Source organism: Psammomys obesus, unplaced genomic scaffold (genome assembly GCF_907164565.1).
Source record: "Psammomys obesus unplaced genomic scaffold, mPsaObe1.curated_primary_1811, whole genome shotgun sequence".
In the NCBI taxonomy this organism is placed as follows: Eukaryota; Metazoa; Chordata; class Mammalia; order Rodentia; family Muridae; genus Psammomys; species Psammomys obesus.
This window is the reverse complement of record NW_026586589.1, coordinates 415629-427781: the sequence shown is the minus strand read 5'-3', so window position 1 is coordinate 427781 and position 12153 is coordinate 415629. Positions and strand designations below refer to the sequence as shown.

Here is a 12153-nt window from a genome sequence, read left to right as displayed (position 1 = left end):
TGTATGTATGTATGTATGTATGTATGTATGTATGTATGTATGTATGTATGTATATTTAGAAAAAGTACAAAAACAAACAAACAAAAAACCCCACTCACTTAAATGTTTGGAGATTAAAGTGTGTATTTACCATTCTTATAAAACCAAAGACCTTTAGTCACTCGCACTGAGAGTGACCCTAGAGTGACAGCTGAGATGTGGGCTTTGCTCTGTGACCCTGGGTCTCTCCACTCTACCTTTCCAGCACTCAGAAGGCTCCAAGATCTATTCTGTAAGAAGGATATGGGCTCTAAGACTGAGAGGGATGGGAAGGTTGTGGAGCCTTGCGGGTTCCAAGGCAAGAAGGGAGCCCAGTCCTCCCCCCACTCCAGCAGAAACGAGGCCTTCTGCAAGCCAAAATTGAAAGTTTCCTCCATCCTCTTCACTGCCTGCTCCTTGATTCCTGGTGGAGTGTGAGCAGACAATGGGGAATTGGCAGGCCTGGTAATTAGCGGTAATTGTTTCTAATATCTGGGCGGCTGCCTGATTTCCCATCCCAGGGTGCCTTGCTGGCTGCCAAGGCACCAAGCTGCCACCCCGAGCTAGCAAAAGCAACATCCACAGAGCAAGAGGCACAGTGTGCCTTGCCTCTCCCAGCCAGGGGACCAACTATGCCAGAGGCCATGCTTCACCTTAGGGTTTCTCCTGGAGGCGTGGAGAAGGCAGTCTAATAAATCAGACTGGGTCTACGTTTGCCTCCCTTGCCGTGAGCCTGTCAGGGACTTCCCGCAAGTTGCTACTGTCTCCACTCTTCAATCTGTGAACAAGATCACTCTGCCCGTGCACAGTGTGCCTGTGCAGTGTTGTCTGCAGGACCTGTTAGCAAAGGGGCATGAGAGAGCTTGCTGACTGGAGCATGGCACACACATGCTAATGCATGGAACAGTCCTTGAAGGCAGCAGGAGCTCAGTAAATGTTCCCTGCCAGACTCTCATACTACTGGAATAAATGATAACAATTAAGATTTGTGGCATGATATACGAGAGAGACTGTGTGTGTGTGTGTATGTGTGTGTGTGTGTGTGTATGTGTGCGCTCACACATGGAACCACAGTGTATGTAAGACGGAGGACAACTTGCAGGAGTAGGCCATTTTCCTGTGAGCCCTGGGAATTGAACTCAGGTTATCAGGCTTGGCCGCCAGTGATTTCACCGGGCCATCTTTCCGGTCCCTGGGGTTTTTCACTTTTCTGGGCTACAGTATCAAATGACAGTGAAGAGTACCCATCTTGCTGAATTGCTGGGTAGCACGGATAGGATAACACAGGTCCGCACCGAGACGCTCCTAATCCTATCATTGCCAGGACACCATGGCCGCCAGTCCCTACTGCCCAGCCTGGCACAGTCTCCTCCCTTTTGCTTGGCATTTAATGGCTATTCCCATTCTGGCATAGCGGTCTCTGGATGCCTGGGACCAGGCACGGGCCATGGGAGTGGGGGAAGGCCTCCTGGGGACAGTGTCACACAGGCAGAGGCAGGGCCTGGAAGCAGGGTTTCACCCATTGTTCCGCTGGCCCCTTTATTTTGTTTTAATGGTGAAATGAGATTTCCTGCGACTCAAATCCTATTACTTTCATTTGTGGAGCACAATCCATTTGTCTTTTGTAATTAACCTCCGAGCTTAGCTTGGACCCTGTGTTCTTGGTGGCTAGAGCAATAACTGGGTAATTTACAGGTTTGCCTCCGTTCTCTTTTCTAGTTGGATCACCCAACTTAATGGCACCAGAAATTAAAAGGCTGTACAGCCCTCATGGCGCTTGCAGGCCGTGATTCTGAAAGGTTCTGGAAGTCCATTCTCCTGGCCATCTATTCACTACCCACTGCCTGCTCTGTGCACGTCCATCCATCCAGTCACCTCTCCCACAGAGTCACCTCACTCACATTAAGTGTAGCAATTCTGCTATAAGGCAAAATTTGCAGTCCTATAAATGACTGAGGAGTAAAAAAAAAATCCTGCAGTGAAGATCAGAAATTATGAAGAAAATGGGTCAGTGTCACACAAAAAGGTGTGTGTGTGGCGGGGGGGTGGGGGGAGACAAAGACCCTAGAAAATATGGTATAGGGTTTAATACATATTAAATGGTGGAGGAGTGCTCAGGTATTATAATAAATATGGTGCTTTACCTTGACAAGCTGAAGATGGTTGCCCTCTGTGATTTGTTATGAAGTAGTAGAGAGGGCTGGCTGGAACCAGGTAGGGAAATTATACCAGAGCAGATCTTACCACCTGATAAACTGAGGTTGCCTCTGTCATTGGCAATGTGTGAATTCCTAGGTGAAAACAGCTTTTCTGTGTTTACCTTCCATTGTTCATAGACAAATCCCTGCTTGACTAAGCAAACATGGAATCCATGAGAAGCTAAAATTGTTCCCTAATATTTCAGTCATGTTGGAACAATTCTAGTTTTCCAATCAAGCGCTGTAGTAGAATTGACTGTGGGCTAGGAGACATTGGACCACAAGATCTAGACTCTAAGTCTCAAGCAGTCAAGATTTTTCCAAGTCTGCCCTTCCCTGAGAATAGGGTTCTATATGGAGCCAAAGATTTGCTTTTCATGTATCAATAATTTGTCACGAGCCAAGCCTGCTACTATTAAACGATTAATGCTAACTCATTTAATCCAACATCTTTATAAAATGTAATAAAACCTGGCATAAATATCTATTATAGAGAAGGGTAAAGTGAGACACAGAATAACAGTATTCCAACAGACACTACTTGGCTAAAAAGTGATCTTGGATTCGAACCCTGGTTGTCTGGCTCCCGCATCCAGCTTCTTAACCATTAGAAGACACAGTTGAGACCTCCCTGTCATGCCCACGGTATTGATTCCTAGGATTCTCTTGGATATCAGACCTCATGGGTGCTCGACTTCCTTAAATAAGATGCTGTATTTGCATATAAGCTACGAGCATTCTCCTGTAGACTTTAAATCACGTCTAGATTGCTAATAGTGTCTAACGCTATGTAAATACCTGATTTTACTATCTATCCGGTTTAGGAGGAAATGACAAGAAGAAATGTATGCACGCTGTACATCTTCAGCACAGACACAATTTTCCATCAAATATTTTCTCCATGATTGTCTGAACCATGGCTGTGGAAGCCCCAGAAAGCAAACGCTAATGGTACTGTCCCCGTGTTCCCAGAGCAGAACATGGGGTCGACAGTTCAAATGCTGGGGTCAGGCAGGCCTGGGTTCACATCCTGCCTCTGCTACTCGCTAGCTATGGATATCCATGGTTTGTCTTTCTGGGTCTAGATTTTCTTTCTAGCAAAACAGGAAGAAGTAACTCTGAGTATTACATGAGATAAATTCCTGAGGGCAGAGCCTGACACAGCCAAATGCTCAACAAAACCTAGTGCTTATAAAACAAGAAAAACCAAACTTCTTTCTCTTAGCCCATGACCACATTGTCCACTAGTCTCAATGACTCGGCCAAAGAGCACAGGCCGGGGGGGGGGGCACATGCAGAGGGATTCTTGTATCTGCTGATCTCCTGGGCCTTTTGTGACTGTGCAACCCTGAGCCTGGGTTGTGATGACCCTGTCATGAGCTCACATCTACTCTCTCTGGCCGTGGTCAGAGTGACCCAGACAGCTCAGGACAACAACAGCCAGAAGGAAAGTGCAGCTGGGACTGGAAGCCAGCTCTGGGAGTTACCAGGTCACGGGGATTTGAAGTCTCTGGCTTTTGTGAGATGTAAGGGGACAGCAAGGACTGAAAGGAGCAGAATGCGTAACTGTTCCTGTCCTACACATCTAGCCATCCAAACTTGTGAACGCCAACTGTGGGTCAGCTAGGGAGGCACTGAACTCAGTGTCTAGTGGGACAGACAGGTTCGTGGGCTACAATTACAGTAGACAGTGGAGAGTGCCGTGGTTGGAGATGCCAGCGTTGTGCAAGCCGCTTATCTAGCCAGAGAAATGGTTGACTGGTGAGCCATTCCATCTCTCCTGTCTATATCCCAGAGCAGACATTACTAATCAACTTCAGCACCCGGGGCAGGCCTGAATTTGGTTTCATTATTCTCCTCAACACAGCACTCCTGGGGGGAGTCTCTACCAATCAACATGGCATCGGCGTATGAGCTGAAGCAACATGCTAGTTCTTCAGTGAGATCTACAGAGTGGGTCAGAGGGTGAAGAGGAGTAGGGATGGGAGTGCAGGTAGAGGAGCCATGTATGCTGAGACGTGAGACAAGACAGTGGCATGTAGAAGGCTCAGGAAGGCGAACTAGAGAAGCTGGGAGAGGTCACAGAAGTAAATGCAGCACGACAGACTACCGAGTCTGGACCAAAGATGAGACTTGCTGATATCCAGGCAAGAGCAATGGGTGGCTCAGGAGACAATTAGAACGGGGCAAATTGCTGAAGGTTAGGTAAGGACTAAAGAGAGGGGGGTAGTCTACAGGGTTTCTGATTGGGTGGCTGGGAGGTTGGGGGTCCTGATCACTTAGTGTGGTAGACTCTACTGAGCTATCTGCGGCCATCCCTGTGTGCCTCTGCCCATGTTTCTCTGGACCCTAAAGAATTTCTCTATTCCCTCGACCTGGCACCCTGGAGTCTGCTCTTCAGGTTCCCCGTCAGGACTGAGATGCCCATGGGGGAGACTGTCGCCATAAGGCACACCCATTAAATGCCTCCCCCGCCCAGTCTCTCACACTGTTTTCCAGAACCCTGTCTCAAGTAAACCCCTTCCAGCTGAATTCACATGTGAGGTCTGAGGCAATTTCTTGGTTCTGAGAAAACCCAAAACAAGGCAGGCAGGCAGAAAGCATTTAATGGCTGGAGGCAGGAGTGTGGGGTGTGGTGTGGTGAGGTGTGGTGTGGTGTGTGTGAGCGTGCACGCGCACACACATGTATTATAGGTGTATGTGTCTAAGGTAGGTGTGTGTAGATGTGTACATGTGGTATAGGTGTATGCGGAGAGGGGTGTGTGGTGTGTGTGTGTGCATGCATGTGTGCGTAAGTGTGTGTGTGTGTGTGTGTGTGTGTGTGTGTGTGTGTGTGTAGGTGCAGGTATGGGTGTTGGTGTGTGTGCGGGGGGGGGGGTACTATCCGCAGGACCCTTTCTTTAGGGCCCTTGAACTCTAGCCTGTGCCCTCTGTCTGAGTGAGATGGCTCTGCTCTCACTCTAGCCCTTCCATCCTAAACAAACAAATCTCCAATTTGGGGTGAGGCAGAAAAAGGCTCCAGAAAAGGAAGTTCTTTCCAAGCTCCAGAAGATATTACGTGACCTGGAGAGAAGGAAGACGGAGGGACTTCATGTCCTTGGTGGCTGCCGGCCTACCAATCCACCAGAACCATCTGCCTCCGGAAATATCCGTGGGCGTGACAACTGAATGAGAGGAGTCGAGGGTAATTGGGCAGATGTATGGACAGAAATCCAGCTCAGCTCCTGCCCTGCCCTGTGACCTTGGGCAAGTGGGGCTGTTAGCATTCGTACCACCATCCAGCTGTTGTGGGGATTAAATGAGTCAACAAAAGTCAAAGCCTTGGCCCAGTGTCTGCACAAAGCTCTCTACAGCACGCACATGGCTGCTGTGGCCACTTAGCCGGGGCACCTTGACAACGTGCATACAAACCAGCTGGGGATCTCGGTGCCGTGCGGATTCTGACTCAATGGGTGTGGACAGGGCCTGAGATTCTGTATTTCTCACAGGCACTCAGGGGATGTTGCTGGACTTCAAATCACACTTTGAACGGCAAGGGATGGAGCCCCTACCCACTGACATTTTGCCACCCGGAGCCCACAGCGTATTCACTGGCAGAGGTCTAAGTTGCATGAACTTCTCTACCTTGAGACCGGCTGGGATCATGGCCACCATCTTCATCCCTGCCTTCTGTATCTGTTTCTGGCTGATGGGCCGGCGCCCTATAGTGGAAGCTCCTGAGGGCATAATTTCCATGGTGGCCAGCCAGCTATCTGCCATACTACAGGTGCCTGATTACACGTGTTGACACAAAAACCCATGTGGGAGGCCTCTCTGCCTTTCCATGCCTGGTAACGGGTGCCCAGCGGCCCACCCCAGCAGTGCCAGGGACGGCAGCCTTGTGCGGCTCCTCAAGTGAGGCTGGCTTCCTGTGAGCATCTGCTGGGCTGGCAAGAGTCCAAGAGGTGGGGCGAGGGGAGGGCGCTCACACCCCTTCCTGTTTTAGAGCCTGGCAGCTGGGTCTAACCACCCTCCAAATACCTAAGGAACAGAAGAAGATGACCAAGCCTGAACGGTCCTCTGTCCCCTTTCCACCCGAGGGGGCTGGGTGAGCTGGCAGCACCTGGCTGGCCTCCGACGAGACTGAATCCCTTCTAGATCTGTAGAGATTGGTATTTCTAGGGTGGCAATGCCACCAAGAACTCGAAGTCCCTTCCAACTATCTCGTTTCGGACTTGGCATATGGCATGTAAAGTAGTCACGTATTTCTTATCTTCTGGTCCCACTGCTGGAACCAGTATTTTCCAGACATTTGACCTTTCCTCAGTTTGGCTCAACCTCCCCAAACTTTTAATGGCCACTACAGCCAATACCTGCTCTGCGCTCACTCACACTCTAGGATGGCTCACCCTATCTCCTGGGAGTTAACTGACCCCAAACAACAAAAACACACAGCTCACAGTGGCTGAATTAACAATAAACAACACTAGCAGTGATCACCGTCAGTGCCAGCCTTGTGCTGGTCACTGTTCTAGGTGCTTCCCACTCACCCCCACTACTGTTCTCTCTGCTGCCCCCTCTATTACTGCCCCCTTTCTACAATGGAGAAACTGGGCTCAGGGAGGAGGTACCCTTCCCAAAGCTGCATGGCTACTAAGAAGCAGGAACCACAGGCCAGGGCTGCCCAACTGCCTGCCGAGTCTGTTTGACCCTGTGTGTATCGCAGCTGGACTCCGTGGTCCCTGTAGACGTATTCAGCAAACAATGCCCAGAGCCCCTTTCCACCCACGAGCAGGCAGTCCTCTCGTCTTCCTCATGATATTCTCGTACTATGCTTCCCCTGTGGGAGTGCTATGATGGACTGAGCCCTGCTTTTTCTCCTCCATGATTCAGGACGGCAGCTTTGATGTTTCTGCTACCACCTAGGGCACCACGCTGCTTCCAAGGGACCTGGTTCTTTTAATCTCCTGAGGCCAACATGATGTCTTCTGGTATAGAGATCACAGATGGACCCAAGCACAGATACCAAATGTGCCAGGGACAGGGACAAGACTAGGCCTCAGGCAGCCTGAATGGGACTGGCACCTGTGAGAAGGAAGGCATTTCTCCCAGGTGCCTAGATAATGTCCCCAAAGCTTGGCTCCTTAGCCAAGTGTCTTAGTGCAGGCCATTGCCCTCCTCCACTCCCCTCCTCCTTCTCCCCCTTCTCCTGTTCCTCCTCCACTCCTTTCCACTGTCCATCTCTCTTCCCTCCTACAGGAAAGTCTCCCTTAAGGTGGGTGGGACAGCAGCTCTGCCAAGTCCAGGCCATTCATAAGGCTGGAGATGCCCACTATGAGAGGGGTGAGGGTGGGGGGTGACAAGGCTTCTAGCCAGCAGAAGCCCAGCTGAGAGGCAGAGGCTGAATCCCATCCCACCCCAGTGGCTGGGGTCAGCACCCAGTCCCCAGCCAGTGCAACCCAGCAAAACCTCTGTGAAGACACAACGCTCTGTTTCCTGCCTTATCCAATAGTACTGACCTTAACTTCCCCAAGTCTCAGTTTCCAGTGCATGTAATGACAGGGAATGTGACACCCTCAAGTCCCTTCCTTGCCTCAGAGGACAATTGGAAAAGTGAGGCAATGTGGTCATGAGCTCCAGCTGGGAGTCAGAATTCCCGAATTCCAGATGTGTGGCTGTGTGGCCCAATGCACGGTCAGGAAACTCTCGGAGTTATCTGTAGAGTATGGACTTATTCTGAATCTAAGATTCTTAGTCAGGAACTCACGGATGGGTGTGAGGGGCATCTGAGAAGAGTAGATTTGTGTGACTTGGGGGGAGAAGCAGGCACACTCGCATGTGTTCTCACCAGAGGAGGCAAACCCCAGGACTTCCTCTGGTTTTCTAAGGGCCCCATGAAGGCGAAAAGCCCCTAACCTAGACAGGAGTTCCTCCAGAAGGCTGGAAAGCTCCCTCCCAGACACTGATTTTGTGGCTGGGGCACAGAGCCTTGCCCTCTGCATTTGTGACATGTCCCCAGATTCCTGGGGTGCAGACCTCAGCATGACCATCTCGACACTTGATCAAGCCCTAGTATGTATTTTTAAAACCTAAAGGAGATTTAAGAAACTAAAGGAAAGAAAACAATAACAACGTGTTACCGGACCCCGGTGGCCCCTTTCTGCGGGTTATCTACCAACACTGGTATACAGTAGGTGCCAAACACTGCCCTGTGTTCATTATACATATTAACTCAGGATTACATGGATTATAAATGCTTAATCCTCACAACATCTGAGCCTTAGGCTTGCGTCTCTCCTGATGCTGTGACACAAGGCACCTAAGTAAGAAGGGTTGATTTCAGCTCACAGTTCAAGGGTCCTGCCCACCACAGCAGGCAGTCAGCCACGCCCACAGTCCAGAAGCATAGGGTCCCTAGTGCTCAGCTGGCTTTTTCTCTCTTTTTTACAGTCAGGGTCTAACTGTACAGTCCCAACTGTCCTGGAACTCCGTAGAGGTCAGGCTGGCCTCAAACTCATAAAAAGTCTTCCTGTCTCTGCCTCCCAAGCACCTGGAGTCAAGGCATGTGCTGCCAAGCCTGGCCTTGGCTTTCTCCTTTTTTATGCAGTCTAGGACCCACCCCCAAAGGAATGGTGCTGCCTGCTTTGCATGTGGGTCTCCCCAACTCAGTGAACCCAACTACTCTAACACTTGCAGGCAGCCCAGGCGCTAAATAATTGCTTACAGGTGTGCCTGGAGGCCTGTCTCCCAGGTGATTCTGGGAGATACCCTGTACAATCGACAGCTAACATTAACCGTCACGATCCCAGGGTGTTTGACGCTATGGCCTTATTTTACAGATACAGAAACTGGGGTTCAAGAATGTGCCCTGTTCACAGCCACACAGCTCCAGAGTGGTAAAACCGGGATGAAGCATAAAACCTAGGGCTTGCACTGGAGGATCAGGCAACATCCCACCAGCCCAAGGACCCAGGCTTCTTGGGGGGCTCGCTCAGTCTCAAACCCTGAGAAGATTGGGAGCAGGAAGTCCGCAGGGAGGTGCAGGCACCACACTTACTTGCCCTCGGAGCCATAGCTGTTCATGCTGTCCTCGATGGACTCATGGCTGGCTTGGCGCAGTGTCCGGCTGGGCATCTCCACAGCTAGTCCTGTCTCTGTGCTCCTCTGGATGGCTCCCTTCAGCCTCCGGCTGTCTGCTGTTGATCACGGGGGGCCAAGAGAGATGAGGAAAGACACGGGGAGCAGAAGGGGCAGAAAAAGACGTTGCCTCGTTAGCATTTCAGAAGCTGATGGCAGCCAGGCTTCAGCCCTAACCCGGCCACCAATGTCCTTGACCCCGCTGGCTCACCTGTGCCCGCTTTCCCTGGGGCACATGCTGCTCTTCAGTCACCCAGCACACAGCACCCTCTCCAGCTTCGTTAACCAATAGGCTTTATTTACACGCTTCCTCCCCTGCAGTTTTCTCCAGTTGCCCCCGTGTCCTCTACAGAAGCCATCTTATGCACTTACTAGGAAGAGTCATACTCTTCAGGCGATCTGCAAGGTCAATGCCAGAGTGACTAACTCTGTGGGTAGCACCCCGCCACGGTGTGGGCGCTGTCTTGTTCACTATGGAATTCCTAGCAGTCTAGCCCTTACCACTAGACTCTGCTAGCACCCCAGTACAGCCGTGCCAGCCAAAATGTCTCCAGGCATTGCCAACTATTCTCTAGAGAATAGATTCACCCTCGCCGACGACTACTAAGACCCCTGGCTTTGAAAGCACATGGCTGGACTCAAATCCTGACCGCCTTTCCCATCGGCTAGAGAGTGCAGGGATCTCCATCTGTTAATCTGTGAAATGGGTTACTATGAGACAAAAATGGCCTTTGTGCTTGGAATCCCTTCCCAACAGGTCTTTCCTTTGCCTCCATCTTGTGATACAACGTTCTCTCCCTGAAGGCCTCCTGCCAACCCCTGTCAGCCCAGCGGCTCCACAGCCAACCCCTCTGCCTGAAAGCCTGTTCTCTGTTTCCTCCGGGTGCTCGACTGCATGCGTGGAGAGCTATCAAAGCTGTGTGTGTTTGCCAAAGTATGTGCTCACATGTTCCTGTCTCCTAGCTGCCCATGGACTCAGAGAAACACACATGAATATACACACCGAGAACCAGGGAGTCTAAATGTCTGTTTGTGCTCCCACCTGGGGCTAGCTGCTGTCCGTGTGTCTGAGGGCATCTAGGTGGTGTGTATCTGTGTCATCTGGTGTCCATGTGCGACTCTGTGGGTCTCTAGCCACCGCTTGATGTGTGGCTGAGGGCAACTGGGTACACCAGATGTTCATCCTTAAGGAGCCCACGCCCACCCCCTGGAGGAGGCCCACGGAGGAGGCAGCAATGTGCACCTCTCTGCTTGTCACCCAGTGTCTGCACCCCCGATGGAAGTGTGTTCCTGTCTGTCCACATTCATTTTTTCTAACCTGCTTCCCTCTAGCCGGCCATCCCCACTCCCACTTCTGTGTTCCCCCCACTCATATGAGGTACAGAGGCAGGGACAGATCCAGAAACATTCAGAAGTGGGACAAATGTCCCCTTTGCACGTGAATACATGTAAACAAGGGCAGTCATGCATGGGAACAAACAACCCCTCTCCGAAGCTTCAGACTCTTTGACCTGTCGACATGCTTCTGACCTCCCCATCCCTGAACCCTGTGCTCTGCCCAATGTCACTATCACAGAGCCAAGCATGACAAACAGTTCAATCTCTAAAGCTGAGGAAGCCAGCGTGTATTTTATACCTGTGACAGCCTGTAGCCCTCAAGGAACCTCACACTCAGGTTCCTGGGCCTCATGCCAGCTGGATTTAGTACACAGGGAGCCTGGCTCTTTAGGAAGATGGCCCAGGTTATGACCATAAAGACAGACCGCTCGCTCATGGAGGTGGGAAGGGGTTAATGATGGGATGTTTGCCACCAGGCCTGGCACACAGTAGATGCTACTCAGAAGTGGCTATCACCTCTAGAGAGAGAGGGTGACCTCATGACACTTCCCAGTTTACCCTCCTGAGCTGTCTTGCTGATGTTTTCATAGCCATGCTGCATTCTCCTACCTGAAGACTCGAGGTGTGTACCCAAACACACACAGAACGCTCACCATCTGACCTCAGCTACCCAGCCCTTCCATCAGTCAGCTCTTGCTGATGCTGTCTCAGGCTGTTATTCCCAAGGAGGAGGATGTCCCTCCTCTGGGAGTGAGGGAGATCAAAATCCAGAAGATATTAGCTTCCAGTCTAATCCTGATAAACATCAAGCCAAGATGGATGGGTTATATAACAGGGAAGTTGGAAAAGTGTAGACACAGTCAGTATAGATTCAGGGACAATCATCCCCTACATAGACAATGGGGACAAAAGTGTCACCACATGGTAGATTAAGCATGAAGGAGGCTTCCCAGAGGTGTGGACACTAGGCAAAGGGCTGTTACCATTATGCACAATTACCATTGTGGGGCTCAGAGTTTGTGTTCTGTAAACTCTGGGTACAAAAAGTGAAACCGACTACCCTCAAGGCTGGCCACCCTGATGTATGATAAACTGAATACCCCATTTCTTTCACGAGGCATTCATCTTTGCTGCACCCCAAACTCAAACTACAGTTTGCTTTTTCTCCCACGGGGTTCTAAGACTCCCCCCTTCCAATTTATTTGAGGGAGGGGAGAAGGAGACAATGGAGAAGAACAGCAATAACTTAGGACTAGAAGATGAAGCTAAAGCGGCATGGTCCCTGACCCTGTGACCTCACTGTTGAGAGGTGATGCTGACACACAGATGGCCAGTGTCGGATGGCAGGAAAGCTGAGTGCTGGGGGAGATTTAGTGAATAAACCCGTGGTAGTCAACAGACATGGGGACTCACTTTATCCACTGAGCCAGAGTTATGGACTCCCTCTTCCCTTGATACCTTTGATAGTGAATTCTACTGGATC

The 12153-nt window shown here is 50.7% G+C and overlaps 1 protein-coding gene across 1 annotated transcript in view; it reads right to left on the bottom strand.

Moving 5' to 3' along the window:
- Rims4 (regulating synaptic membrane exocytosis 4) overlaps positions 1 to 11271 on the bottom strand; it is a 20716-nt gene extending 9445 nt beyond the window's left edge. The window contains exons 1-2 of the mRNA XM_055602192.1: positions 11229 to 11271; positions 9253 to 9391 (exon numbers count right to left, since the gene is read on the bottom strand). Of these exons, the coding sequence (XP_055458167.1) occupies positions 9253 to 9391; positions 11229 to 11271 (182 nt within the window). The remainder of the gene's footprint in view (positions 1 to 9252; positions 9392 to 11228) is intronic.
- Positions 11272 to 12153: the final 882 nt, after the last annotated feature.